Below are 25127 nucleotides of genomic sequence, written 5' to 3' on the forward strand. Positions count from 1 at the left end.
GAGGCTGTGAAGAACGAGCCTCCTCCTGCAAGGGGCAGCTCCGCCGCTCCGACTGCACGATCTGCTGGAGCCCTGATTCGCACACCGGACTTAGCAACACCCTCCATCATAGCTTCAACTTCCGCCGACCACTGCACCAGACGGATTGTGAGACATTCGAAGTCGCTGCACTCGATGGCGCAAGATGGCAGATTCGCCCCCAGCAGGTTCTCTAAGAAATTATCACTGTCATGAAGGTTAGGAAACTCGTCTTGAAGGCCATTCCGTGCATTGAGCTGATCGGGGAGAGGACAGGCATCAGAAAACTCACGATCCATGAGGTACGAGGTCAGCGCACGCGGGCTTATACAAATACAAGATACAGGTATTTCATGACGTCACAGCTGGCGACTGGCGTACATTACAAGAGAGCATGCAGAATGGGAAATACCCCTCACTCGTCCAATCATGAAAGCTCCACCAGACGGGAATTGAAGGTTATATAATGCTTGTACTCAATCGCGCCAGACAGATTCGCGACGAAGCAGCACGTCGCCAGGATCCGGAGGTACTTGAGGTCCGGCTTGGGAATATCCACGGAAGTGTTGAACATGGACTTCTGGTCGGGCAATCGGAGAAAACGTTTATACTTATCTGCATTGGGTCCAAATAGGACCAGGTCAAATGCATGTACCTAGAGAGCTGCTCAGCGCACGTGAACGAAACTTTGGCAGCGATGAGCACTGACCTTCCCGTGCACAGGCTTGAAACATAATCTGAGCTCGTCAACCATCTGGCAGATGTAACGATCGAGCATGATGACGTTCTCGACGCGATGAAGCCTCCCGGCAAGCTCTTCACGGAGTTCCGGGTGACCGAACCTCTCCCAGAACCTCCAGTGATCTTCATTGCTCTGGATGACGGACAACGGTCAGCGGTTGTAGTCGAGTACCCATGATAGCGTGACTCACCATGGGGCCGTTGTCGAAGTGGACGTCCCAGCCAGCCAAGTCCGTTTCCAAGTCAGGGATAATGTGATGAACGCACATCGAGGTCACCGATGCATCAGGGTGACTTTCAAGATACTTCAGGACCGTGGAGTCCTGCATGCTGTCGAGGTCGAACGAGCCGGTCACCGGGCATCGGTAGCGCTCCCGCAGCACCCCCTAGAAATACCAGCATGAGCACACGATGCACTCGCGACGCAGAAGTGCGTACTCACGGCGAGTCGAGCAGAGGCGAGGTGCCGCCCGGATTGCTCTACCAATTCAGCCAGACAGGACGGAGGGACCTCCTCCTCCTCCTCGTCGTCACCCCAGGCTTCAAGTACCTCGGAAGAGTCGGTGTCCCGGTCACAGCGTTGTCCTCTAACTGAAATGATCGATAAGGCTATGAAGGGGCAAAGACGCGTGCTACTCACAAGGTCGAACGAACTTGTCCAGGATTTCGTCACCGAGCCGATAGCAGGCGTCGTTGAACGACTCCGGGTCGGCCGCATCGCGCTGGAGAGAGCGCAGTTCGTTGACGATGGCCATGAGTGCTTTCAGATCAGGTGCGTAGAGGACGAAGTAGCCAACGAGTCGAGATCGTATAAGGTCTGGAGGGCGCTCCTTCGCCGCGGTCTCGGCTTGTAGAACACTGGAATATACTCTCATGAGCCTCTTCAAGAACTTTTGCCTGCGATGAAGGCCAGGAAACTCGTCAAGGCAGTGAGTCTGCGCCTGCGGCTCATCAAGGAGAGGACGAGCAAAAGAGGTCCAGTGAGCCATGTTGATGTTGGTGGGGGTGATGCAAGAAGTGGGAGTTAGGGGGATTTACCCGCCCCATGACGTCTTCCAGCCTCCTGAGACCACGGACGATTCGAAACTGAACGAGCCTGTACGTTTTGAATATTTAAAGGGTCACGGAGACCATGCCAATGGTTGTATATCGCGATAATATATGGCACCATGAGGAAGAGGTAGGACAGCAAAGCTAGGAGGATGAGGAGGAGCGACCATGCACATAGTGGTTCGAAACAATTACGCACAGCTCCCATGTTGGCGCCCGGAGTCAAGGTTCGGCTTTCGGGTCCTCTTACCGTCGGACCTGATACATGCGTTGGAAGACGGAGGACGAAATGTCAACGCCGATTGCATGGTAGTGCTGAACAGCAGTACGCGACTAAGTCTGGACAGTGAATACCTCGGAAAATGACAGAATAGCAACACACCTGCAAGCTCTTCGGTTGGCTGTTCTGTGGCACCGCATGCCTCGCACCCGCGGCAGCAGCAGCAAGCTCCTGCTGCACAATCTGCTCACCAAATGCCCGGTCATCCAGCGGCATGTACCTGACCACGCTCTCCATCGTCTTCTGGCAGACGCCGACGGGCACTGCCCCATTTGTGCACGAGCATGTCAACGACGTCCGGGTGCGTGTCCCAGGCCTTCACGACGCGCTTGTGCGTCCTCTGCTCAAAGTTCTCTTGCGACTTCTTGTGCATGAACGGCCCCGTAGCACCGTCCACAGCCGCCGCTGCGTGGGGAGGTGCACGAGCTTGGAGAGCGGCATGCCGAGCGCGGAGGCGGTGTGACTCGCGAAGGGCACGAAGAAGTCGAATGTGCGCGGGTGGACGGTGGTAGGAGCGGAATTGGAGGGTCGTGGCGGGGATGCCGTGCGTTTTGGGGAGGTAGTGGGGTTGTCGGACGCTCCGTCCGTGTACGATACTCGCTGCGTACGCTGGATCTGTGAGTTGCTGGTGGCGGCTGATCGTGGGGGTCGCCCAGGAAGATGCACTCGTTGAAGCAGCAGGTCTGTTGGTTTCAACTTTGGATCCCGATTACCCGGAGGCGCATTGAAGCACAACTTGACGGCGCCGCTGAGCGCAGATGTCCATTGCAGAATCTGCCGTACATTCATTAATGCTAAATATCGATATATCATTCACTCCTTCCCTCCTTCCGAACATCGCAGGCATGGCAAGGACTTTGAAGAAGGCGACCTCGTATGTTGGAGACTACTGACTGATGCAATGAGGTCTTAGGCTCGTCTTTCCATGACAAAGGAAGCGATGTTTCTAGTTGGCAGCTGGGACCAAGGACGATCTTACACATTGATGCAGTCATGTTACGCTTATCGTACACTTTTTGATAATACTTGCGTCCAACGCAACGATCCTTCAGATCTCTCCAGAGCAGACCTTCTCCACCCATTCAGTGTCGCTGCGAACCGTCGTCAGGTTTTCATAGCCGTCCTTCGTGATTAAGACGACGTCCTCGATGCGCACGCCGCCGACGCTCTCGTACCGCTTGAGCACCTCCTGATCGATATGCTTCGAATCGCGCACGGGCGCAAGGAGGTGCGGTGAGAAGTAGATGCCAGGCTCCACGGTCTACACAACTCGCTCAGCCCCTTTCTCTCACTGAAGCTGCGATCAAGTACTTACCACAACCATGCCCTCCTCGAGCGGAAGCCGAAGGCGCAAGTATGCATAGAACGACTCGTGGCCGAGCGGGATGCCGCCGATGGTCTCGTTCTTCACAGGCTTGCTCGCGCTCGGAACGTCGTGCACGTCAAGCCCGAGCGAGTGCCCGACACCGTGCGGGAAAAACGCGGAACTCACGCCGCTCGCGAGAATCGCCTCCTCGGCGTTCCACGAACCCGAGTTGGGAGAGTCGGGCTTCTTGAAAATGCCGAGGCGCTGGAAGCCCCGGACGAGCGTGCGGTGGCATATGAGCTGGATCGCGTCCCAGTGCAGGCCTGGTTCGAGTGCTTCCATGGAGAGCTATGGCGAGTGAGGAACCAACTGAGCTGGGCGATGTGAGTCGAGGATGCTACAGACGTACCCGCTGCATCTCAAGAACGAGTTCGTAGATGGCGCGAGCCTCGGCTGTGAACTTCCCTCCGTTACCGACGGGCATGGTGCGCGTGACTAGGAGGATGTGAGTGTGTAGACTAGTAACGTCGAGGCGACTGACTCACTGTCAGCAGCATAGCAGTTCCACTCGCAGCCAGCATCGATCAGGAGGACCTGAGGGTTAAGCAGCCTCTCATGATCGTGTGCGAGGTCGTTGCAGTTCTTGTGATCGTTGGCGTTCACAGGACCCCACGCGAACTCACGGTCATTGCAGCAGTAGTGGAGCGTGGACGCGCGTGTCGAGGCGGCTACGATGGGGAGATATGCTTGATGTTCGGCCCTAAGCGAACGTCAGAGTAAGTCGATATTCAAGAGGGTAAGGAAGACCAACCCTTCCCTACGGCAAGAGGCCACGAAGAGCGCCTCCGCCTCAGCTTCCTTCTGAATGAGCCATTCGCTAGGGAGCAGAGGTCTCTCAGTACCAGCGCCCTTGCCTCGAGTGACCAAGCCGCGGACTCCCTGCCCAAGCACACGCATGACGACCTCATGCGCACGGGAGCTTATCTCGTTCGCACGCCTGATGAGCGCGATCTCTTCCGCATCCTTCGTCAAGCGAGCGAGGTGGAGAGCAGGGAGGAGGTAATCCTCCGTGAGGTGCACATTGCCCGACAAGAATTCTCCAGTATACTGGGACGGGATTGTGGGGAAGAGGTGCGAAGCCGGGAGCGTGTGCACGATTGCGCCAGGGAAAGCCTTGATAAGCTCATGGATGGCCTCCGGGAGCGCGGCGGGATGATCCACTCGGGTGACATCGTGCGTCGCAGTCGCCTCCTCCAACGAGGGCGGAGGAACAGACCACATCAAGTCAGCCAGCTCAGCTTTCGGGATGAAGAGATGCGACGACGGCTTGCTCTCCAACGACGTCCCGTTCTGGAAGGTAAGGAGAAGATATGACCCTGGGACTTTGCATCCCGACAGATAGTAGAAGTTTGATTCCTGCATTCCATTAAGTCGTAATTTTTGATAGCGTCCGATACAAAGAGGAACAGACCTGACGGAATGGCATCTCGCGATCGGTATCGTTGCGGTATGGCGTTGTTTCTCCTGCGAGAAGAATGATTTGCGGCTATTGCTGGATTAGTGCTCAGCTGCCCGTAGCACAGATAAAACTTCACCTTATTCTCTTCCACGGCAGGTAGCAGCTCGATGAGCTTGGAGAATGTCTTCAAAGCATGCTGCTCAGCTGCGACGAGTTGCACTGTGAATGATAGGAAGATTGCAGTTCAAGCAGGTTCAAGACCTACCCGGAAAGGACTTCATCGTCGCCATATTCGATGTTCTTCTAGATCACGTATCCTAGATCCTTCGCGCGGTAGAGAAGAGGACAAACCCAACAGGAGGACTCGGAGGAGGGTGGTACGCTAACATAGCCGCCCTGGGATTACAACACAAATTCCGGCAACTGCCGATTACTCCTAACGGGCCTTCGAAGAGCTTGAGCTACGGTACATGTATTTGCTTTATAACCAACACATACATATGGAAGCGGAGGTCTACGATTGACCTACGGAACACCGCACGGCGTGATCATTCGATTAAGTACTAAGTTAAGTACTGAAATAAGTACTCACTAATACTAGTCAGTTACCTACTGTATTACAGTGGCGCGCTGGCGCCTGCCCTAAAGAGACGCGTTCTGGCGCGACGCAGGCGATTTTGTGTTTCACCCGAGTCGTACACTGACATTACCTTTCGATCTGACCTTGTTCATCTATAAATGTTTACCATGGATATCGACATTGAGACCTTAATAGAAGAGACTCTCGAACACGAACCGGTGGAGGAAGAATTAGAGCAAGACAACGATGTCCACACTAGATTGGAACGGTATGTTCTTTGGATTTACCGTGACTGCTTTGTTGGATTTGGACGACCCGCTGATACTCATTCATTAAGGTACGAAGAAGCTCTGAAAGAAAACGCGCGACATAGTGCAGCCACAGCCAAAGAAATCTACGAAGGTAGGCAGTTAGTAGGATCCCAGCTCGAAGCGATACGGTGCTCTGACAGCAATTGTTAGTCTTTCTACAATGCCCGGGTCCACGACCATCTATCCTGAACAATGCAACCAATATGACCTCAAGCCCGTCCATGCAGATAGATCGCTCGCGCATAAGTGTGGTACAAAACGCTCAGCAATTTGGGCTACCGAGCATTCCCCTGGATGTCTTCTTTGAAGTACGTACTTCAAACTAGAGAGTAGTAATTATAGACGACACGTAACTCTCTTAGATTGCCTCAAACCTCCACCCGCTAGAATTGCTGCGCTGTTCGCGAACATCGAAAACGTTACGATCCATGCTACTGTCCCTTCGAAGCCGCTCGCTATGGCAGAGGGCATTAGAGGCAATACCGCAACTGCCACCGTGCCCGGTCGATATGAGTGAAGTTTTCTTCACCGCCCTTTTGTTCGATGACTATTGCTTTGTGAGGCATTGTTCATACTCTCACTGAGCGTTACCATCTAAACCGCATGCCAGGCGTGTGGTGCTGAATGTGCCCACGCGGTAGATTACGCTCTCAGGGTCAGACTTTGCCACCCTTGCTGGCAAGAGAAGTGGGTCTGACATCACGAAACATTGTTCGCTCTACTGATGTTGTCTCGTAGCGTATGTGAAGGTACAACGGCGCTTGACAATGTACCCAGAGCCGTACAAGATCTGGTCATGATGCTTATTCCATGCGAAACCTCCATTGGTACGTCCGCTAGCTCGATAGGCGGCGTCATGTTAATTTCGAGAAGATCCTCAGAACGATAGCATATACTTCTCAGCTTCGCGTCTGCAACCCCACAGGCATATACTACAAGACTTCTACAGCAAAGGCGAGCTCGACGCCGTCCTGCGGAGCATCTGGCCACCGCCCAAAGCTTCGACATTCACTCTGTCGAAGCCGCTCCTGATAGAGCGTACCAAGTATGTCCTACGAAGACAAGCTGTGAGCACTGTCCACCGTCAATCTTTTTCGTCGCTGCCGCTTACATCATTTAGCACGCTTTCACGCTGCACCTGTGGGAAGCTCGAGTGAGGGAACGCAGAGCAGGCGGTTCCGTCATTCGCCTGCCAGGCCAGTGAGTGTAAGGCCTTTCCGTCATGGGTACTTTACTAAAATATCAGACAGTCAGCTCGCCCTCCTTCGAGCTCAATGCGTTTCGTATGAACTAGCAGACACTTCGGTCGACGGACCAGAAGCTGAGTTGGACGGTGAGTCAATAGCGTGTATGAAGTCCATGGTTCTGATACAGAATGTCGACGTAGCCATTCCAGACAATATTGTTTTCCAGCTTCAAAAAGACTACGTTGAACGGGTGCGAAGGCGGGATACCGTGTACGAGGAACGGCTTCAGACACGCTACACCCAGCTCACATCATTCTATGATGAACTCCTCAAGGGGCCATGGTCGGAGCTCGACCAGCGCCTGTTTCCCAACAAGCACGACGGTGCTCGTCTCCTCAGCGGCATCGCTGCATTCGACGACGCGCGTGGTACGGTCAGCCGCAGGACCTTCTACGACTACGCGACCCTCCACGAGCTGTATTCAGACATAGGATTTTACCGCAGGGACTACGCGCAGCACCTTGCTTCCCTCGTCACCTCTGGGATCGAAGCGGAATTGGGCTCGGAGTCAGCCAGACAACTGACTGACAGGTCTTACATAGACATCCTGAGCATGCCGTGCGCACTGTTTACCTGCACCGTGTGCTTCGAAGAACCGCTTGCGTATCCCGATATCCACGCCCACTGGCGAGAGGAGCATCCCGATATATCAGTCTGGCGGAAAAGTGATCTGCTATTCCTGCAGAGCTCGAAGGTCGGCAAGGACATCTGCGAACGAGTTGATTTCTGGCCCCAGGGTTTGGCCGTTGGGCAGGTGATTCTCTAGGCCGTTGGGATCGCGCCGACCGCGGAAGACGAGCCGGTGAGTAGGGTGCAATCTGCATCATGTAAATCATTCCGGTGCTCAGACACTCGTACGCAGAGATCATCTCAGCAATCCAGACGATTCTCTAGTGCTCGTCGACGACCACGAAGGCTTCAAGTGCCTCAAGTCCCTTCCTCAGGACGCTGACACGAACCCCGCCCATTACCGCGTATGTGCCGATCCAGAGACGCGCGTACGCATCGAAGATCACATTGCGAAGCGTCCCGATGACGCGGACGTCATCTGTCGTATCTGTGATGCGCTGACCGACGAGGATGGTCGTGATTGGCAGCTTACCTTGGAGCCTGAGGCGGACGCAATTGTGTACCATTTCAAGGCGAAGTAAGTCCCCGTTCGTCGTACATGTAGCTTCTCTTCTATGACACTTATCACTACTTCCGTAGGCACCGGAAAGTGTTCGAAGAGAACGACGTATTCTTCAGTGATGCCGAGGTGTACAAGCGGATGGTATACACCTGGGACTAGCTGTATGACGTTCTTCATGAGCGCGGCTATCTCTCGACGAATCACCTTGACTCTATTCCCTCGGGCGTAGTAACGACTTCTCATAATCACCGAGTTGTACAATACGTCCAAGACGGCGCTATCCAACAGTGACTGTTACCGTACTATTCAGAACTTACAAATCAGTAGCCACCGATCTCAGCTGGAAATCACGTTTGATAACGGAAGGTGGGAGGAATTCTGACGCCCGCCATCCTGCTACCCACCTGCGCGCAATCCCCTCTCCAAGCTCATCCAGGACGTCAAGGGTCCCTGATTGCGCACGTGCGTTCCTTGTGTCTAGCTGCAGAAGACTGACTGGTTTGCGCTTGAAGAACGACAAGAAGAAGACCGCGGGATAGCGCTGAGCCACTTCCTCACCGTCCCCTGACGCGAGTTGCTGAATTGCAGCGATCCAGTTCGTGAACGGGACCATAGGCACTCCGAGCTCCTTAGCAATTGGAGCCATGACTGTCCTCCAAGGGACCGGCCGAGGGTGGACCAGGTGGAGGACTGAACCTGACGGGGACTTTCGCATCTCCGTGAACGCCCGTGCGGCGGAATAACCAGGAATGAAGGATACGGACTATGTGGCTACATGGTGAGTAGCGTCTCTATCTGAGTTGAGAGGACAGTACTCACCCCATCCATATCTGGTAGGCAACCTAGGGATAGCGCGGTTTTGACAATGGGAGGGAACCACTCGTTCTCTTTCCAGTACCCGTTGCGATCCCCGCATACCTGCCCGAGCCGTACAATCACGGCAGGCACCTCTGCGGAGTCCTTGACATTGGCAAGGATCCCTTCCGCCACCCACTTTGCTTCAGAGTAGCCTGTTCCTATAGATGAGGATGGATCCATCTGAACTTCAGGTATGGGAGGATCAAGTTCACAATCTACGGGATGGTCGTCAACGCGCCGAACGTGTCTAGAAGGGCTCTGACACTTACTACGCAGGACCCCTACGGTACTGACAAATTGCACAATCGGCATGTCGATGTAGGGCGCACTGAGCGATAGTTCCACGAAATTCCGGACAGCCCTCAAGTCGGGTTCAAATGAGGGGAGGGAAAGATTGACATCAACCTTCCACGCTGTGCACAAGGCGAGTGATGAATGCGAATTATCCCCGCAAGGATCATGTGTACGTACCATTATGCATGATATGGGTGACGGAGTTTCTGATCTGAGAATAGGAGTAGTCAGCGACTGTGCCAACTTAGCTGCCCATGGGAAGTACCTCTTCGAGCAAAGTGGCCTCGAGCCCAAAGCCTGGTGTATCCAGCACGGCGTCGACCATCCTGAACCTCGGAGACTCAAGCAAAGTTTCGTCGAGCCCTCGCTTCCGGAAGGACGCTCGCTGCCTCTCCATGGCCTGCGAGCCTGGCCTGTTGAATGCATAGATCTTTTCGACGCCTTCGTCGAGCAGAAGGTGTTCCAATATATCGCAGCCAAATCCACCCGTAGTCCCAGTGATCAGAATAGTATCTTTGGTCTGCTCGCGCTGGCGAAGTGGCGACGGTCGGGGCGGTAGGTTTGAAGAGTACTTCTCCACCAAGTCGACGAGGTCTTGGGGAGTGACGGATGTGGTCGCAGGTTCAGAGCGATTGTGTAAAATGCCGTAAATGGTATCACTCAGTGCATTGATGGAAGGCGCTTTGAAGACTAGGTTCATTGGAATGTTATGCGCCGTGTGGGGTAATGTCTCTCGTATGGCACGCAAGATGGTGTTGCGGATCCACGTGGCTTGCAGGCTGCATGGACATTGTCGTCAGTCAGACCATTGTGTATCACAGAAAGCTATTGACAGACCTGTCGCATCCGCTACGGAAAAAGTCGGCACTGTCATCTAGGAGCGGGCGCATCATAACCCTTCGGATCACGGCTCGAACGAAGGACCTGGTAGACTCAGGATCCCAGATAGATGGAGCAGCAATGTCTCCCTGAACGCTCTGCTCGACCCTGTCGTAGAGTGCGTCAATCTCCTTCGCGTAGCGTTGGAGGATAGCGCCCCTGCGGATGTTGCCCTTGGCATTGTAATCGAACGGCTTAGATGGGGACGTCACAAGAATCATCTGTTCAAGATCATTGAGGAACAATGGTTAATCAGCAGAGACCACCAGATCCAGTACATACAGACCTCTTTGAAGATGCGAGACTGCTGAGGTGCTCCAGCATTGACGCGCTCTACCGTAGGCCTGAAGCGGGTGAGCGCAAAATCATACATCTCAAAAAGCCAACTGACCATATGAGGTTTCTGAACTTTGCGACTGCTCCTTCGTCATCAGGGTCGATATCGAGCTCTGGGATCGGCTGTACAAGCACTCCGTTCTGGAACTTCATGTTCCCGAACATGACACAGTCTTGGACATGTGGATCATCGTTGATACCCCGCTCTAAGATGTACCGTCAATTCCATGTTGTAGCTCCAGAGTTCATGGCGCCATACCTAGGGGAAGCGGGTTTGTCTGCAGCCGAGTGTAAGCTGGAATCGAGTCTACGATATGCTCCGCCTGACCTTCTCACCATTCGACAGAACGATCTGGTCGTCCCGGCGTCCATACAACTTCCACATGCCCGGCCTTGTCGGGTGGGGGACGACAAGATCATTCGTGGCGAAGCCATCCATACCATCAATCTTCGTGTTGACGACGGGCAACGGGCAGTCTGGAGGTGACTGGAAGAGTGTGAGCAGTAGGCCAGAGGTGATCGCAGCCGCGACCCAGGACATACCAGCACGACTATCTCATACTTCTCGTCACCGGCCTCCAACAGCTTGGTCTGAATCCAAGGAGTGACAGAGAAGTATGCGTAGTCCATCCCAGGATCCGCTGGTATTCGGGTCAGCAGTGAGATGGTATCGCCACGATAGATCTAGCGGACCTGGTATCACATTCGCCACGGCACCAACCTCCGTACTGCGAAGAGAAGCAGGTAGCAGTGAGTACTACTTCCCGAGTGAGCAAGTCACAGCACGCACCATCCGTAGACAATGATCAATGAGACGCCTTGAGAAGCCAATCGATCTCCCACCTCCTGCTGGAGCTCGCCACCACCAAACCACTGCCGACGCTATCAATCTCGATTGATACGAACTGGAGTGAGATACCTACCACCCCTTTGATCCGCCTCATGTGGTCGACTTTCTTTGGATCGCGAGCCCACTCCTTTTGGGGCACCGTCAGCGCAGGACGACGTCACAACGTACAAGAGGAACACACCTCGACGAACGGAGGCACAGTCACAACGTGATCCGCAGACACCGTCATCGCTCCCTCGAATACGTTCTCCGATGTCGAGAACACTGGAGGGGCCGCTGGTGCAAAGACCCCGATCACGATACCTGTAGTCACCTACCGAAGACGCAGTCATGTATGAGTCCTCTGAAGCGGCAGTCAGACAAGCATGGACGCAACATACCGCAGTAGAGTATAAAGAGACTCCGTGAGCATGGAACATCGGAGTTCCGTGCCCAGCGATGACATGCCCTGTGAGATCGACTTCACCGTACCCTAGAACACTGGGATGAGATGCTTCCACCCAGGAGAAACAGGTAGATACAAGCCAAGCTCACATGAGGTAGTCCCTCTGCTGACCATCCTCTTGTGCGTCCAATATATAGGTTTTGGATGCCCCGTTGAGCCTATGTACCCATCAGCGCAACGACTCTGCACCTCAAATGCCATACTCACCAGAAGAATGCAGTATCATCGCGACATCATCCACATTGTACTCGACACGCAGGTCGTCCTCGCCGTCATCCGCAGCCTCTCCCTCAGGAAAGATCCCTTCAAACGTCTGTATCGGGTGCAACGAGACGCCTTTGAGCTCTTCTACGGCGCACCTGGCCACTGCCGACATGTGCTCGTCCGCAGACACCAGAACATGCTTGCACCCAGTACGACGCAGGAGCTCCGCAACAGCCGCGGAGCTATTCCGCACAGAGATCGGGAACAATACATGTCCCGCGCGCAGGATCCCGACCGACGTCAGACAGTACGTGATCGAATCTACCAACGCACACGCATTCAGCCCCCTAGACTTGTGTTACCCTGAGCAGAGCGCGACGTACCTGCGTTGGCGAGTATAGCAACCGGCTCGCGGGCCACGCTGGGGCTCCCCGCAATCGCGCGCACATACTTGGCCACGCGCCGGATTCCCTGGCATGCCTGTGCGTACGTGACGTCCTTCACCGCCTGCCCGTCATGGAAGCGGAAGAGCGAGTAGTTGGGGTTGTGTTCCGCGTGCCACTCGTACAGCCCGGGGATGGTGATAGCACTTGCGCTCGACTCGATAAGGGCCCGCGGGGATTGGTATACTGCATGCGGCTGCGCGGGCATACTAGCGTCTCAGGTTTGCTCAGCAGGGGCGAGTTCTCTGAACCTTGGTCGATCGAGCGAGTTTCGACGAGCCGTCCGTGTCGGTCGGTCGCGAGTGCGAAGCTCGGTTCTTGAGCACCGGAAGCCTTTTGTACTCGTACGCCTACTCAACCTATCCCCGCGATGACAGGAGAGTGTCACAGGGGGCGGCCCCGAGAGAAGAACCAGGATAAGGCATATCAGTGGAAGCAGCAATGCACACACACTTGTCCAATGGTAGTTCAGAGGGGTACCTCGATTGGGCACGACATAAGCTTCGTGGCGCACGGTCTGTGTGAAAGTCTGCTTTCAGAACCAGAGTCCGAGGTGTGGCAGGGACATGTGAACAAAAACACTCACCATTGTCGCCGTCGTGAGCCCGTATCGCGCTTCGCGGAAGCAATAGCTTTGATCATGAGCGAGTGCTGCTGCGGTTCAGAGAAGTCAGTGCCATCGAGCATAAGGAGGAGCTGACCTTCGCCAACTGCTCGCGCGGGCGTTTGAAAGCGCGTACGGGGCAGCGAACGTAGGTTTGCGACTGTGATTCTGAAAGACCCCAAGCAGGACATGGGTATGCATAGCGAGAGCCGGGTAACAACGATACAACGAACACGACCGACTGGATGACCGAAGAGCGAAGGGATGGAAAGATGCGTGTTTGTGGGATATAAGTAGCGAACGTATACTTCGAAAGGAGGGGACGGACGACCTGGGACCCAGCCGTACTGTAAGCCTGCCAGTCCGGATTCCGAGATTGAGCACAGGAGAACGAAAGATGCGGTGAGAAGTGATACAGTACAGCAGCGCAGCGGTAGCAGCAGCGACGAAGCGAGTGGGGTAGGGGAGTAAGTAGATACAGCGGTGGGCAGCCTAGGGACCCAATTACCGACACGAACGCGAAAACACGGGACGTTGCCACAGAATAATATGCATAAAAGAACGGACACGAAAACCTCAAACCTGCACTCGAAGACTAAGACTTTGTACGCATTCGCAAGCTCGAGAGATGTACCTAAAACAGAAGGACAGCAGATCACCCGCTGCGCGAGCTCACGCCCGGGTCTAGTCTCGGGACAGGGGGGACAAGATCCCTCCCGTACATCGCCTCGACCCTCTTGACGAACTTGTCGCGTATCGCCGCGCTCTTCTCGCCATCGAGGAAGCTATAGCGACTGTTTGCCTCGCTCCACACGCTCGAGCGGTCGCCGCCACCCTCGTCGACGTCGAGGTACATGGTGTCGCGCTCGTAGCCCGCAACGATGCCCGCGAGCGTGTCGCGGTCGGGCTTGCGCCCCTGGCGGACCGCAAGCTCAGCGTCGCGCTGCGCGCGGAACCCCGCAAGGATCGCGTTGACGTCCGGGGAGGGCTCGGGCGGCTCCGTGGACCCAGGACGGGTGTGCGGTGCGGAAAGCGACTGGTCGCTGATGTCGCCCGGCTGCCCATCCTCGTCGTACACGAGGAACGAATGTCCGTCATCGCTGGTGCCCTCGACGTCGATATCGGCAGATATTGGCCTCCGGTTGCTCAACGCGGACGCGGAGCGCGGCTGCCACTGCACATTGAGCTTCTCACGCGTCGGCCAACGACTGTCGCGCGCGGGATAGGGCTGAGCAGACGCGGGCCCGCTGGCGACGCCAACAGGCTCGTTCGACGGCCATCTGCTGTGTCCGGCGGGATACGGACTCGCTGACGCAGGTGCGCTGCCGTTTCTGAGTGCCCGACTGACGGCCTCTTGCGTAAGCCTCGACGTCTGCCGTACGAGCGGCCCTGTCTGTTCACGGGGCAGCACCGGCGCAGTGGGGAAAGGCGACATCCGTCCACGCTGCGCGGGCGGAATGGGCTGCGCGATTGTCGGCACGTCCCGCGATATTTCTCTTGACAGTGGATGAGATTCTCTCGAGGGGTGATGAGGCGCTGCGGTGTTGGGTCTGTCACGGTCCATTGGTGAAGCCAAGGGCCGTTGCTGAAGACCGCGCGGGTCCGCCGTGTCTGCGGGCGCAGAACGTGGGAAGCGCGAAGGAGAAGCCAAGGAGGATTCCATCATACTCCAGGACGGGCTGGTGCTCCGCGAGATGTCTGACGGCACGTCTGGTAACGGTCCCCTGGGCGGCGGACTCGGGGGTGGAAGGTCATAGTAAGCAAGCACATGTGGACGCGGTACCGTAGGACTCGGCGGTCCACCACTTGAGCCCGCGCTTGGAGTGGAATGGTGCCCTTGCCCCTCATCCGCAGACGCGGGCGTCGACGGATTGGGCGTGACCAGAACATAGTCCGGATCAGGCGAAGGCGGTATGCGTCCAGCATGTGTGGATGCCGTCGGCGTCGGCGGAGTGAGAGTGAGCGGGACGGGAACGTGTTTCGTGGTTGCGGAAAGATTGAGAGTGGTGGTGTTCGGGGCGGAAATTTGCGGGCGCGAGCGTATTGACCTTGACGGAGATAGCGCAGCAACCGGTGATCTGGGTGAAACGGGGCTCTCAGCACGATCGCCGTGCGAGAACGGATTGAGCTTAGAAGGAGAGAGGGACCTGTTCGGGCGGCGGAAGGTTGAGAGGAAGTCAATGCTGGGTGAGCGCACGGACTCGGCGTCTTGGAAGGCTCTGGTGAGACCCTCCAGAGACTCATCGGAGTCAAGCCTCTCGTCAGATCCGAGCGTGGTAGATGTTGTATCGGCGGTCAGGGTTGTATCCATCGAGGTCGACGTGTCCATGGTGCTGAATGTCTCCACACTGGGGCGAACGCTGATGGAAGGTTCGCCGGGTATAGGGGTCGCGTTCCGCGAATCGACCACAGGGGTATTGGCACGACTGAACATCTCATGGATGGGCAAAGGTAGAGTAGGGAGCGCGGGTACAGGAGGGGGCTGTTCATGTGCGGAGTCGAGCGAATCCTGCTTCTTGCGGGACTTCGAGTTGAGCCTGAAGAAGCGCCTCTTCTTGGTGGATTCCGAGAGGTAGCCTCTGTCAGACTCGTCACCACTCACCGGGGACGTGACGGACTGCTTCTTGGAGCGGGACCTTGAGAAGCTCGACGAATAGCCCTTGTCCGTCTCGTAGTCGGTGGCCGGCGAGTCCGTGCTCTTGGACTTGCTCTTATCCTTCTTCTCCTTCTTGCTCTTCTTTTTCTTAACACTCGCCTCCGAGAGGTATGCACCGTCGCTCTCGTAGTCTGTCGCGCCGCCCTCACCCGCACCATCCTTATCCTTATCCTTCCCCTTCTTCTTGCTCTTCTTCTCCTTCTTCTCCTTCTTTCCCTTTCCGCCCTCACTCATGTACCCACCGTCACTCTCGTATCCGTCCGGTCGTGCCTTGCGAAGCTTGTTCTTCAAGGATAGTGACGGCTGTGGTGAAGGTGCGGGGGGAAGGGGGGATATGGCACGGGGTTCCGGGGTCGTTCTGAGGTCGAATTGCAACGACCGATCAGGCGTGATTCCGCCAGGAGACAGGCCATTTCGCTGGGAGTACTGCACGGAGGTGTCTAATGAGAGAGGTAGCTCCTTGCCGTTGAGGAGTATCCCAGCGCCTGGCTGGGAGCGCTGCGCGAGTCCAGCGGAGAGATTCGACTCTTCCGAAGTTGCAGTCGAAGCGTAGGTGAGACTTGGCGAGATAACGCCCTACGGGAACGCAATAGCAATTGGGTTGAACACAAAGGAGGAAGATGAACATACAAATTTCCGCACCTGATTTTCCTCCTCCTCCTCAACCTCGTCCACAGGGTTGAATATCCAGTTTGCGACGGTACGGCTAGAGCCCACGCCGAGTTCGAGGGCACTTTCGAGGATGGACGCGCGCAACAACGAGCCGCGGTTCTCGGGATTCTGCTGCTGCTCCGGACGCGGTGGGCGCGCGAAGGGGGACGCGTTGGGACTTGAGGAGTTCATGGAGGTAGGGGTGGTGGGGGCAGAGGAGGCCGGAGTCGTCGATGTCGAAGCCGGCCTCTGAAGAGGGCGAGAGAGGAAAGGAGTGAACTTGGGAGAATCCAGCGCGGAGGATCAGCGATTCGGACTCGTGCCCGCCGGGTGGTGCGGTCGCTACGAAACTGCACCCTGACGTAACAGCCTGATATTAAGGCGGGCTCGGAAGTGAATGGCAATTCTAGGCCCGCATGTGGTTAGAACGTGCCGTCGTAGCAACCGAGGGAATACGACACTCGTGAACGGGAAGAAACAGGGCTCCCTGCCGAGGAGCGAGGCAAGAACGAGGCAGAAACCAGGAAGTACCACCAGGCGCCCATGGCGACCTGGCTTTGTTCTCTGAACAGTTCTCCATCTCCTTCCGTCTCTAATCTTCTCACAGACTGCCTACTACGACCCGACCCAACGTGTAACCGACACGCTTCACTCCTGGCAAACTACAGCGAAGTCGGAATTGGGGGCTAAAACTCACCGGAATGCGCGCAAGACGCGTCGACACTCCCCATCGACTTCGGCGCCGAGGTTCGACGTTCAAGGTGGACGTAGAGAGACGGGGGCATTCGTGGGTCCGGATGTCGATGTGCGCTCTCTTATATCTTGCGATTAGAGTTCAGTCCTTCACGGAATTGCACCGAGTGACGGCGTCGGCGTCCATATCTGGCCGCAACACCCGCCCCTCGGGTCAATATACGATGACGTATGTCAGTGATGCAAGTATGTGCATAGTATTCAAGCTCAAAGTATTCCAAAGTACGTGAACTTACTTCTGCTGCTCAGAAAATGAGAATCGCTCACCAGTAACCCACCAGTCAACCATAAGTTCCGCAAAGTTCTACAACAAGTCGCCGTGCTTCCCTGTGTAGAGTTGACGACCGGAACCGAAGTATGGAACAGTAGGCTAAATGACCCAGGTACACGGACTTAGTGCCGATGCTCACATGCCAGTACGTTTACTGGGGCGAGCATCCACTGTACATCGTGATCAAAAAGGTCACGGAAGAAGGGCAAAACGCCATGTCATAAGTACGATGAGTAAGATCCTGTACACACTCCCACCCATCTACATACTGATGTCGGCGACTGTCAGCATGAGCTCAGCATCGCGCCCGCGACTGATCCATCATTCCGTGAAGCTACCTCTCGCTTCAACTTGTACACTTGCTTGCCATGTAGTTGTCAAGGAGACCAGATGTTGGTCGTTCACGGAGGCGTGATGACCCTCAGCTTCCTCATCCACCCTCGGAGGCGCATCCGGACGGAGTCCTACGGACCGCCCGCCATGACACCAAGCTCTGTGAGGCAGGATGGTCGACAGACATGTCATGCCATCCGTGTCGTATTATACGGGATCTGAGCATGATTCGCGAGCTCTCCGCGTTCTCCTTCTGAGTCTTCTAGCTCTCTTCGGATCGAGCCGATGCGTGCTAGTAGTAGGGGTCGTTCGCCCCTTGTAAGTACTAGTCCTCGAAGGCTACGAGCCAAGGCGATTTGTCTGCATGATGCATCATATCATGTCTCTACCCAGGTCACCCTTGCTGCACGAGCGACTGCATAAGTAGCCGAAGTATGGAAAGAGGTTAAGTGGCAAGGGAACGCATGGTACCAGTAAGCACTCCGCTCAAGCTGTTTGGGAAAGTCTGAAACCTGAGCGGCCCTGTCCAGATATCAAGAGCTTGTTGGAGACCTTTCGCGGCGGTCGAACGTCCACCTACGCATGGAGACGATCCCTCGAATGGTCCAGACGTGTTTGACCAGTCCACATCTATCGTTCCTGCGCCGTGCCGGTGTCAGCGCTGCGTTCGTGTGCAAACCGGTACCCCTGTGCCATTCATCTCGTCCCCGACTCGTCAGGAGAGAAAGCGGAGCGTTAAAGCTATTCCCCCGGAACGATGCTAGCGCTCCCCGAACTCGAAGCCGCTGACTGTGACTATGTTGCAGTGAGCTAGAAGTTCGAAACAGTATGTGCGACGGCACGTTCATCTCCGCGGAGAGGGGATTCATCTTCTTGCCCTTCAAGCGTACGTATGCATGGTTCTCCCATGTAGAGCCTGACGTGTATGAGAGGGAGACCGTTGTAGACTGTAGTGCGATTGCCCTATGTGTATCGCCCTTCGATAGCGAACTTGACACACTTGGCCGTGCGCCTCCGGAGGCACTTGACAGGGACGTACTGCCAGCTACCAGACCCCCAACTCTTGTCAATGCGCGTCTTCGAGGATCAAGTCCCCCTGTTGATATGTAGACAGACTGAAGATGCAAGAGTGATATAGATCCCGCGAAGCAGTGCGGACAGAAGCAAGAAACGCATGACTGACGACGGTGCCGACCGGCCGCAGGCGAAAGGGTCCTCCCATGGAAGCCTGCCTCACTTCTTCCTCGTCCTCGACTTCTTCGGCGACGCAGCTTCCCCTGTCTCCACCACCCACTGCACAGGAGGCCCCTTCAACGCCTCCTCCAGCAAGCCCTCGTTCTGCAGCGACGTGACGAATTCCCGTATGAACGGCTCGTAGTCGAACGTCCGCTTCACATTGTCGGCCTGCCAACACCACACACACATCGCACCATGAGCGACCCCACACTCGGCCAGAAAAGTGAAAAAAGGTGAAGGCTGCGTACCTGTGCACTCTGGGACTTGGCGATCTCGTCCTCCACGGCAACTTTCGCCGACAGCGCCGCCCGCACGCAACTCTCCCATGCCGGCACAAGGTTGCGCTGCGCCATGTCCAGGATCGCAACCTCCTTTGACATCTTCCGTGCCCCGAAGTCAGCGGCGAACGCCCTCCCGGGCTCACGCGCCGAGGGCCGCAGGGTGGTGGCGAAAGCCTCCGTCGCAGCCGCTAGCAACGCCGGATCGACCTAGACAGTGGCACGCAGCGCGTTCAGGGACCGTCTCTCACAATCGCAAAGACGAGCAAGCCGAAAGCCGAAAAAAAGAAAGCACCCATATTCACGCACGCACCTTGTCCTCCCACCCGGCGGGGAAGCACTCGCCGAGCCGCCGCTCGAGCGCGGCGCGCTCCCGTTTGAGCAGTTCCAGGTCGTCGCTCGCGCCGAGGTACGGGTCGTCCACGATCGCGAGCAGGTTGTATTGAATGTGCCCTTCCCCGCTGCCGCCTTCCAGGACGCTCTGCATGCGGCGCTGCAGCGCCGGGCGCACGACGTCCATCCAGCCCGCACGCGAGTCGAGGTCTCCCCAAAATTCCGACTGGACCTCGCCGACGTCGAGCGGGCCGGCCGCGCGGAGCCCGTCGAGCTCCCAGACGCGCCCGTGCGCGGGGACGTAGCCGATGAAGTGGTACGCGTCGAGCTTCTCGGTGCTCGCGGCCTTGCGCTTGGCGCGTGTGGTCGTCGAGGACGAGGTCTTGCGCTTCTTGGTGGGAGGCGAGCTGGCGGCTTTGGCGATGGCTTTGGCTGCGTCGAGGCTTGTGGCTGCGAGCGTGTGGTAGGCCCCACGGACGTCCGCTGGGCTGTTGGCAGGCACGCATGAGTGAGTGGTGTTACAGCATGGGTATGAGAGAAGGTTCTATTCACCGCGCGAGCGAGTTCTGGGCTTCTCGGATGTGAGAAGAGTTGGAGATAGCGAGGCCCCTCATCTACATACGGAAATATGTTTCAGCACCGTCCTTCCATGTCGAAGTGTCAGGATAGGAGTATAAGCATACATACCACGGGAGACATCTTCTCAGTGTCGGCAGCGAACTCACGGAGCTCAACGCCGATGTCAACACCCTTGCAGTTAAAGAGAACGTTCAGGATGGCTTGCGAGGAACACGCATCGTCGCTGAGCTGGTTCGCAAACCATATCGTGCGGGCATCCGGGTCTTCCAGGTCGTCGCTGCTGCCGGAGTCGTTCTGCGCGCCAATACCGTCCTCGCACAGGTAGCAGAAGATGAGGCCGTATGGATTTAGGTGGTCCGTTGCGAAGGGTTCTACGCTGTAGAGCTCGGTCACTTCGAGTCCGCGTACGCCGAGCTTGCGTATTAACGTTGTGAACACTCCTGTTGACTCGAGCGCAGTCAGTGAGCTGCGGTAGAGAAGCGTTGGAGGTTTGCCCGACCTGGAGTGCCGACGGACGCTCACCTGGATCGGATTCGATGACCGCAAAGGGTCCTCCAACCAAGTCATGTCTTCCTGAGCTTTGGGCGTCCATCTTGTAGCGGATAGCAGTGCAGACAGCCTTGTAACTTCCTAAAGTTGCCCACGGTGTCGTCAAAATAAATTCGGCAATGATGCTGTGGGTGTATGGACGGCATTGAAATATGTTAAGCTGCCCAAGTTTGGGCTTACCTGAGTGTATACTTATGGCTTCTGGTGGCCGCTGCTCGACCCCAAGAAGATGATGATAGTACGAAGACAAGCTTTCGCGCCGAGGTCGTGGGACCCTCGGACGCGCGCACACACGCGTCGGTCACAGGCACGTGATCGTGACATCGCGGGTCTCGTGGCACTGGCTCCAGTCTGTAGCCTCAGTAAGTAGCTATAGCGCGTCGCGATCGTTGAGTCGTTGCTACGTGCGAGCGTATTGGGAGGGAACAAAGACAACACGACCTTGTATTGGATACGACTAAAGAAAGTGCTAGAAGATATGCAGTCATACCACCACGTGTTAGCAGGGGAAGAGAACCGCTGAGTAACGTTCCTTGCACTTCGTGAGTAACGGGAATTTTCGAAAACTATGGCTGCGCGGCCTGTCATAAAAAACTCATACTTGTGTACACAGATCCGCAAAGAACACGGACTCCCTCCGGTGCCTACATTGTTACGCAAAGCCCATCGCCAGTGCAACTGACCGGATTGAGTCCATGAAATAGTACAAAAGTATCATCTGCCTTATCCTCCAAGGCACGCCACCAATCACAATCTTCCTCGTTGGACGATGTATCGCAGACGCGACACACGAGTTCCGCACCTTCAGTCAGATGCCAAGGTTCTTCAGCTTCGCACTTTTACCTATGAGCAAGCCTACCCTCCATATCTCGAGCAGCATTCTACTATGTTAGCTTGGTGGATACATCTTCAGGTTTTGCAACATCTTCATCACGGAGGCTGGGTTTTGAAGGTCGCTTCCGGCAGACAGTACTGGAAATTGTCACCGGGTCGACGGTGTAGTCCGAGTCAGTTGCACAATATAACTACCGGTACCTCACTAGTGAATATGGAGTGCCGTGAGCCCACTTTATTTTCAGCTTGCTTTGTATCGCAACGGTGAATCAGAGATGCGTCAGAGGACATGTACCGCGGGTGCAGAAGAGTGGAAGATGTTCGAGATGTCCGCGCGCGCCTCCCATACGGGCGCTTGCATGTCCCAAGCCACGTGCGCCGTAATACGCGTCGGACGCGCCTCTCTTGCCTCCTGCCACCTCCATCTCGTATCCCACTCCTCCTTTCAACCATTATCGACGCATCAGACATGCCCGCAGATTGGGAAGATGACTTTGGTGCGCCCGTGGCTGGCCCTTCCTTCGTAGATCGCGCAAGGAATGCTCCAAACGACGACGATTTCCCCATCGCGGACGACTTCGGGGGAGGACGTCCACCGATTCTAGCACAGGATGCGGCGGAGGAGACATCGTTTCAACAACTTATACGCCATTGGCTTAACGAACGAAACGCGCCGGATATCCTCCCCGGGCAGGAGATGCTTCTGGGACGCTTGCTTGACCACATCAGGAAACAGGTGAGCGTGTAATCCTTTGCATAAGGTGGTCTGCGGAGGGGTGGGGTTGAGTTCTTTGCGAGGTGCATCGGATGTTCCTCATGATGTCTAGTTCTAGTCCAACGACGTTGAACTACTGCGCGCCGACCCTGACTCCTCGGAAGAGGAGCACTTCCGCATAATGCTCGTCCAAACCGAGATCGAACGCGTCAAGTTTGTGATACGGTCGTATGTTAGGACGCGACTACACAAGGTACGTTGAGACAACGCCCATCCATCGTTTCGTCTCCTGGACACCGAGCTCAACGCACGCAGATTGAGAAGTACGCGAGACACATCGCCACAACCCCCGAAATCCATGAACGACTGTCTAAAGCCGAACTGGATCACGCGAAGAGGTCCGTGCATACACGATCATGTTATCCAGTGAACATCCAGTCAACGAACATGCAAATCTCCCTCCAGGTACGCAAAGACTGTCGAGTACCATTTCAACCATGCTGTCCTCCAAAGCCTGCCGCCACAACAACAATCTCTGAACGAAGATGTGGCGTTCATGCCACCGATGAGTGCGTCTACCTCGTTCCTTGCGCTTCACCGGAGTTCGGACACTTACGGGTGTCGTGTAGTACCGGCACCTGACAAGCTGCGACCAGTGTTCGCCCATGCGCTAGTTGACTGTCCTCCTATGCGATTGCCCGAGTAAGTGCTCTGTGTAATATCACGCTGTTTGCGCTGATCGGGTGGACGAACAGTGGTTCTGCGACGGAGATGCAGAAGGGACAAATATCGTTGACGCCATACCACGTCGTTGAGCATCTCCTGCTCCGGGGCGAGGTGGAATTGGTTTGATTTCGCTACATATTTCCATATTAGCATACTGCATAGTTGCGTCCACGTCGTCTCCATGCCAGGGCGGTTGCAACACGACGAGCGGTTGTCTTGATTGCCTTCTATTGTGCGATATGGCGCGGATACTACCTGACAGGTATTGTCCGGGATGGACGTATTGTCATCAACTGGGCACAGTCAATGGTACATATAGGCTGAAGGTGCGAGGCACTCCTGCATACTCTCTGCGTACTCAGCACGCCTCTTGACAGCGTCTCCAAGGATAACTTCTCTTGTGTCACACGTTATGCTCCTACTGAACCATGCGCTTTTCGCGATCAGCGTCTTCGTTGCCCATGTAGCGGCACATGGCGTTGTGATCAGTTTCACCGCAAATGGGAAAACATACACTGGAGAACCCAACCCGGACCAGCCGACAGGTGGTACGTACATCGTATCTCTCTCATATGTGGTAAGGTCGCTCATTGTAGTGGTGTGTTTCCAGCGGCTAGCCCAATCCGAGCTGTGGCGAACAACGGTCCAGTAGTAGATGTCAGCGACAAGAACATGGCATGCGGGGCCTCAACAAAGGTCGCCACCATGGACGTACCCGTTGATGCCGGAAGCGTAGTGTCGGTCCAGTGGACAAAACCTGTATGTTTTTCCGAACAGTAGCATTTACGGCGCTGACTCGAATTCTCCTCAAGTGGCCTCATCAGTGGGGGCCAATAATCACCTACCTAGCATCCTGCGGGGAACCGTGCAGCAAAATCACCGATCCCACCAACCTGACGTGGTTCAAGATTGACCAGCTTGGAGCCTCAAATACCAGTGATACGACCTGGGTTCAAGGAACACTGCTCTGTATGTTTGCGTTTGCCTCTTTTTCATGCAATGCTTACGTGATCATGTCTGGCAGTTAAAAGTCAGCCCGTCCAACTCACCATCCCCGACAAGCTGAAGCCGGGGTACTATATGATCAGGCACGAGGTTCGTTGGCGCTAACTTCACCCCTCTTTCCTTCTGAGATTTTCTGAGTATTCGTATCTGTTTGTGTACTGGATTTGCAGATCATCGCCCTCCACAATGCCATGAACAAAGGAGGGGCCGAATTCTACCCGCAGTGCATTCAGATCGAGGTGAAGGGCAATACCGGTAACCTCGTCCCGTCATCCGGAGACATGGTCCACTTCCCAGGAGAATACCAGGCCAACGATCCCGGTATTCTCGTCGATGTACGTACACATTTGCTGCTGACAAGGCGATGTGGCGTCATCGGCATGAGTTGACGGACGTGTCGACAGGTGTTCACTCCGAAAAGCAATGAGCCAACATACAACGTCAAGAAGGATTACCAGTTCCCCGGCGGACCTATCCCGAAGTTGAACCCAGACTCTGGCGACGCTGGGAGCTCGGCAGCCCCGTCTGCATCGTCCAGCTCTATCTCAACTACTAGTCTTCGGACCACGTCCTCCTCCTCCACAGGTGTCATCCCTTCGGAAAGTGCTAGCCAGGTCACCGCGACCAGCATCCTGTCAACGTCGACGGCTCAGACGCCACCGACTGCATCGGTGTCCGGCACCTGTCATGCGAAGCGGGGCTCGATCAAGCGTCGCCTCGAGTCAGTCTCGTAAGCAGAGAAGCGACTGATGCTCCTTAGGCATGTGTGCGATTTGAACGGGTTCGCTGGGTAATGGGGTGCTTTATGGTTTGAATGAATGTGATATCTCCAATGGTACCGCTTCGTGCGCCTCTTGCTATGCTGAGCAAAAAGGTACGTCTCTCGTGATGCTCACGTCTTGTGCGCGCACACAGCACGTAAGCCTCTTCTATCCAAATCGCGGCGTCTACTTGGCCATGGGTTCCAGGATTTGCATCGGGAAGTTCACTGTCCCAATATAACGTTGAAGGAGCCGGCGGATCAGGCTGCACGTCGTGGGACAGGCGTTTCCGTGACCAACGGCTTACCGACGGCATCGCAGCTTCTCAAATTCTACGGTGCATGGTCATCATTCGACTCCCCGGCGGTTGGGCAGAACGCTGAGTCTATCGCTGTGACAGCGTCTCACGC

At 55.7% G+C, this 25127-nt stretch overlaps 10 protein-coding genes across 10 annotated transcripts; 3 read left to right on the top strand and 7 right to left on the bottom strand.

The window, feature by feature from the left end:
• Positions 1 to 445: 445 nt before the first annotated feature.
• On the bottom strand, positions 446 to 1748 carry L226DRAFT_572740 (uncharacterized protein; the record flags this gene model as incomplete). Its single annotated transcript, XM_067684720.1, has 5 exons — positions 446 to 673; positions 728 to 892; positions 951 to 1145; positions 1202 to 1350; positions 1400 to 1748. 5 exons carry the CDS (start codon positions 1746 to 1748, stop codon positions 446 to 448), a joined length of 1086 nt encoding a protein of 361 aa, XP_067533532.1.
• Positions 1749 to 1854: 106 nt separating this feature from the next.
• On the bottom strand, positions 1855 to 2360 carry L226DRAFT_142136 (uncharacterized protein). Its single transcript, XM_067672359.1, has 2 exons — positions 2192 to 2360; positions 1855 to 2124 (listed from the first exon to the last, which is right to left on the bottom strand). The coding sequence occupies exons 1-2, from the start codon at positions 2293 to 2295 to the stop codon at positions 2001 to 2003; spliced, it is 228 nt and encodes a 75-aa protein (XP_067533533.1). The 5' UTR covers positions 2296 to 2360; the 3' UTR covers positions 1855 to 2000.
• On the bottom strand, positions 2123 to 3161 carry L226DRAFT_142141 (uncharacterized protein). Its single transcript, XM_067672360.1, has 2 exons — positions 2192 to 3161; positions 2123 to 2124 (listed from the first exon to the last, which is right to left on the bottom strand). Exon 1 carries the CDS (start codon positions 2900 to 2902, stop codon positions 2408 to 2410), a length of 495 nt encoding a protein of 164 aa, XP_067533534.1. The 5' UTR covers positions 2903 to 3161; the 3' UTR covers positions 2123 to 2124; positions 2192 to 2407.
• Positions 2981 to 5227, bottom strand: L226DRAFT_536801 (Creatinase/aminopeptidase). The gene is made up of 8 exons (XM_067681192.1): positions 5120 to 5227; positions 4991 to 5058; positions 4867 to 4941; positions 4207 to 4811; positions 3941 to 4155; positions 3805 to 3890; positions 3405 to 3743; positions 2981 to 3350 (listed from the first exon to the last, which is right to left on the bottom strand). Exons 1-8 carry the CDS (start codon positions 5142 to 5144, stop codon positions 3138 to 3140), a joined length of 1626 nt encoding a protein of 541 aa, XP_067533535.1. The 5' UTR covers positions 5145 to 5227; the 3' UTR covers positions 2981 to 3137.
• A 352-nt stretch (positions 5228 to 5579) lies between these two features.
• Positions 5580 to 8403, top strand: L226DRAFT_614522 (uncharacterized protein). Its single transcript, XM_067686658.1, has 12 exons — positions 5580 to 5702; positions 5772 to 5836; positions 5896 to 6053; positions 6108 to 6302; positions 6356 to 6432; positions 6484 to 6572; positions 6619 to 6812; positions 6866 to 6945; positions 6996 to 7078; positions 7133 to 7499; positions 7855 to 8139; positions 8202 to 8403. The coding sequence occupies exons 1-12, from the start codon at positions 5593 to 5595 to the stop codon at positions 8281 to 8283; spliced, it is 1785 nt and encodes a 594-aa protein (XP_067533536.1). The 5' UTR covers positions 5580 to 5592; the 3' UTR covers positions 8284 to 8403.
• Positions 8404 to 8437: 34 nt separating this feature from the next.
• L226DRAFT_466142 (acetyl-CoA synthetase-like protein) lies at positions 8438 to 12641 on the bottom strand (the record flags this gene model as incomplete). Its single annotated transcript, XM_067675961.1, has 19 exons — positions 8438 to 8887; positions 8944 to 9197; positions 9252 to 9395; positions 9454 to 9487; positions 9542 to 10055; positions 10096 to 10376; positions 10442 to 10499; positions 10547 to 10697; positions 10751 to 10769; positions 10820 to 10978; positions 11035 to 11132; positions 11185 to 11219; positions 11282 to 11364; positions 11415 to 11468; positions 11523 to 11654; positions 11722 to 11813; positions 11876 to 11967; positions 11990 to 12311; positions 12374 to 12641. The coding sequence occupies 19 exons, from the start codon at positions 12639 to 12641 to the stop codon at positions 8438 to 8440; spliced, it is 3240 nt and encodes a 1079-aa protein (XP_067533537.1).
• An 821-nt stretch (positions 12642 to 13462) lies between these two features.
• L226DRAFT_536804 (uncharacterized protein) lies at positions 13463 to 16849 on the bottom strand. Its single transcript, XM_067681193.1, has 2 exons — positions 16336 to 16849; positions 13463 to 16269 (listed from the first exon to the last, which is right to left on the bottom strand). The coding sequence occupies exons 1-2, from the start codon at positions 16534 to 16536 to the stop codon at positions 13693 to 13695; spliced, it is 2778 nt and encodes a 925-aa protein (XP_067533538.1). The 5' UTR covers positions 16537 to 16849; the 3' UTR covers positions 13463 to 13692.
• A 1903-nt stretch (positions 16850 to 18752) lies between these two features.
• On the bottom strand, positions 18753 to 20909 carry L226DRAFT_536805 (cysteine proteinase). Its single transcript, XM_067681194.1, has 7 exons — positions 20864 to 20909; positions 20650 to 20766; positions 20236 to 20567; positions 20101 to 20162; positions 19529 to 20036; positions 19186 to 19425; positions 18753 to 19105 (listed from the first exon to the last, which is right to left on the bottom strand). The coding sequence occupies exons 2-7, from the start codon at positions 20717 to 20719 to the stop codon at positions 18935 to 18937; spliced, it is 1383 nt and encodes a 460-aa protein (XP_067533539.1). The 5' UTR covers positions 20720 to 20766; positions 20864 to 20909; the 3' UTR covers positions 18753 to 18934.
• Positions 20910 to 21917: 1008 nt separating this feature from the next.
• Positions 21918 to 23190, top strand: L226DRAFT_142305 (GINS complex Sld5 component). Its single transcript, XM_067672361.1, has 6 exons — positions 21918 to 22246; positions 22344 to 22478; positions 22541 to 22623; positions 22691 to 22794; positions 22855 to 22927; positions 22981 to 23190. The coding sequence occupies exons 1-6, from the start codon at positions 21980 to 21982 to the stop codon at positions 23075 to 23077; spliced, it is 759 nt and encodes a 252-aa protein (XP_067533540.1). The 5' UTR covers positions 21918 to 21979; the 3' UTR covers positions 23078 to 23190.
• Positions 23191 to 23363: 173 nt separating this feature from the next.
• Positions 23364 to 24787, top strand: L226DRAFT_614527 (uncharacterized protein; the record flags this gene model as incomplete). Its single annotated transcript, XM_067686659.1, has 6 exons — positions 23364 to 23499; positions 23562 to 23710; positions 23764 to 23920; positions 23976 to 24046; positions 24127 to 24291; positions 24361 to 24787. 6 exons carry the CDS (start codon positions 23364 to 23366, stop codon positions 24688 to 24690), a joined length of 1008 nt encoding a protein of 335 aa, XP_067533541.1. The 3' UTR covers positions 24691 to 24787.
• Between the last annotated feature and the right edge of the window lie 340 nt (positions 24788 to 25127).

Source organism: Lentinus tigrinus (genome assembly GCF_003813185.1).
Source record: "Lentinus tigrinus ALCF2SS1-7 unplaced genomic scaffold L226scaffold_20, whole genome shotgun sequence".
Lineage (NCBI taxonomy): Eukaryota > Fungi > Basidiomycota > Agaricomycetes > Polyporales > Polyporaceae > Lentinus > Lentinus tigrinus.

Excerpts from the sequence above, each read along its gene's own strand:
- L226DRAFT_142141 (XM_067672360.1), bottom strand. The coding sequence starts at position 2,902 with ATGATATATCGATATTTAGCATTAATGAATGTACGGCAGATTCTGCAA.
- L226DRAFT_536804 (XM_067681193.1), bottom strand. The coding sequence starts at position 16,536 with ATGAACTCCTCAAGTCCCAACGCGTCCCCCTTCGCGCGCCCACCGCGT. Across the intron at positions 16,270-16,335 it reads AGGAGGAGGAGGAAAATCAG|GGCGTTATCTCGCCAAGTCT; the intron begins GTGCGGAAATTT and ends GCGTTCCCGTAG.
- L226DRAFT_142305 (XM_067672361.1), top strand. The coding sequence starts at position 21,980 with ATGCCCGCAGATTGGGAAGATGACTTTGGTGCGCCCGTGGCTGGCCCT. Across the intron at positions 22,479-22,540 it reads TTAGGACGCGACTACACAAG|ATTGAGAAGTACGCGAGACA; the intron begins GTACGTTGAGAC and ends CAACGCACGCAG. Across the intron at positions 22,624-22,690 it reads GAACTGGATCACGCGAAGAG|GTACGCAAAGACTGTCGAGT; the intron begins GTCCGTGCATAC and ends ATCTCCCTCCAG.
- L226DRAFT_536805 (XM_067681194.1), bottom strand. The coding sequence starts at position 20,719 with ATGGACGCCCAAAGCTCAGGAAGACATGACTTGGTTGGAGGACCCTTT. Across the intron at positions 19,426-19,528 it reads CCGCCGGGTGGGAGGACAAG|GTCGATCCGGCGTTGCTAGC; the intron begins GTGCGTGCGTGA and ends GCCACTGTCTAG. Across the intron at positions 19,106-19,185 it reads CCAAGTCCCAGAGTGCACAG|GCCGACAATGTGAAGCGGAC; the intron begins GTACGCAGCCTT and ends TGGTGTTGGCAG.
- L226DRAFT_614522 (XM_067686658.1), top strand. The coding sequence starts at position 5,593 with ATGTTTACCATGGATATCGACATTGAGACCTTAATAGAAGAGACTCTC. Across the intron at positions 7,079-7,132 it reads ACCAGAAGCTGAGTTGGACG|CCATTCCAGACAATATTGTT; the intron begins GTGAGTCAATAG and ends ATGTCGACGTAG. Across the intron at positions 8,140-8,201 it reads GTGTACCATTTCAAGGCGAA|GCACCGGAAAGTGTTCGAAG; the intron begins GTAAGTCCCCGT and ends CTACTTCCGTAG.
- L226DRAFT_536801 (XM_067681192.1), bottom strand. The coding sequence starts at position 5,144 with ATGGCGACGATGAAGTCCTTTCCGG. Across the intron at positions 4,942-4,990 it reads CTGCCGTGGAAGAGAATAAG|CCGCAAATCATTCTTCTCGC; the intron begins GTGAAGTTTTAT and ends ATCCAGCAATAG. Across the intron at positions 4,156-4,206 it reads GCCTCTTGCCGTAGGGAAGG|GGCCGAACATCAAGCATATC; the intron begins GTTGGTCTTCCT and ends ACGTTCGCTTAG.
- L226DRAFT_142136 (XM_067672359.1), bottom strand. The coding sequence starts at position 2,295 with ATGACCGGGCATTTGGTGAGCAGATTGTGCAGCAGGAGCTTGCTGCTG. Across the intron at positions 2,125-2,191 it reads GCCAACCGAAGAGCTTGCAG|CACTACCATGCAATCGGCGT; the intron begins GTGTGTTGCTAT and ends ACTGCTGTTCAG.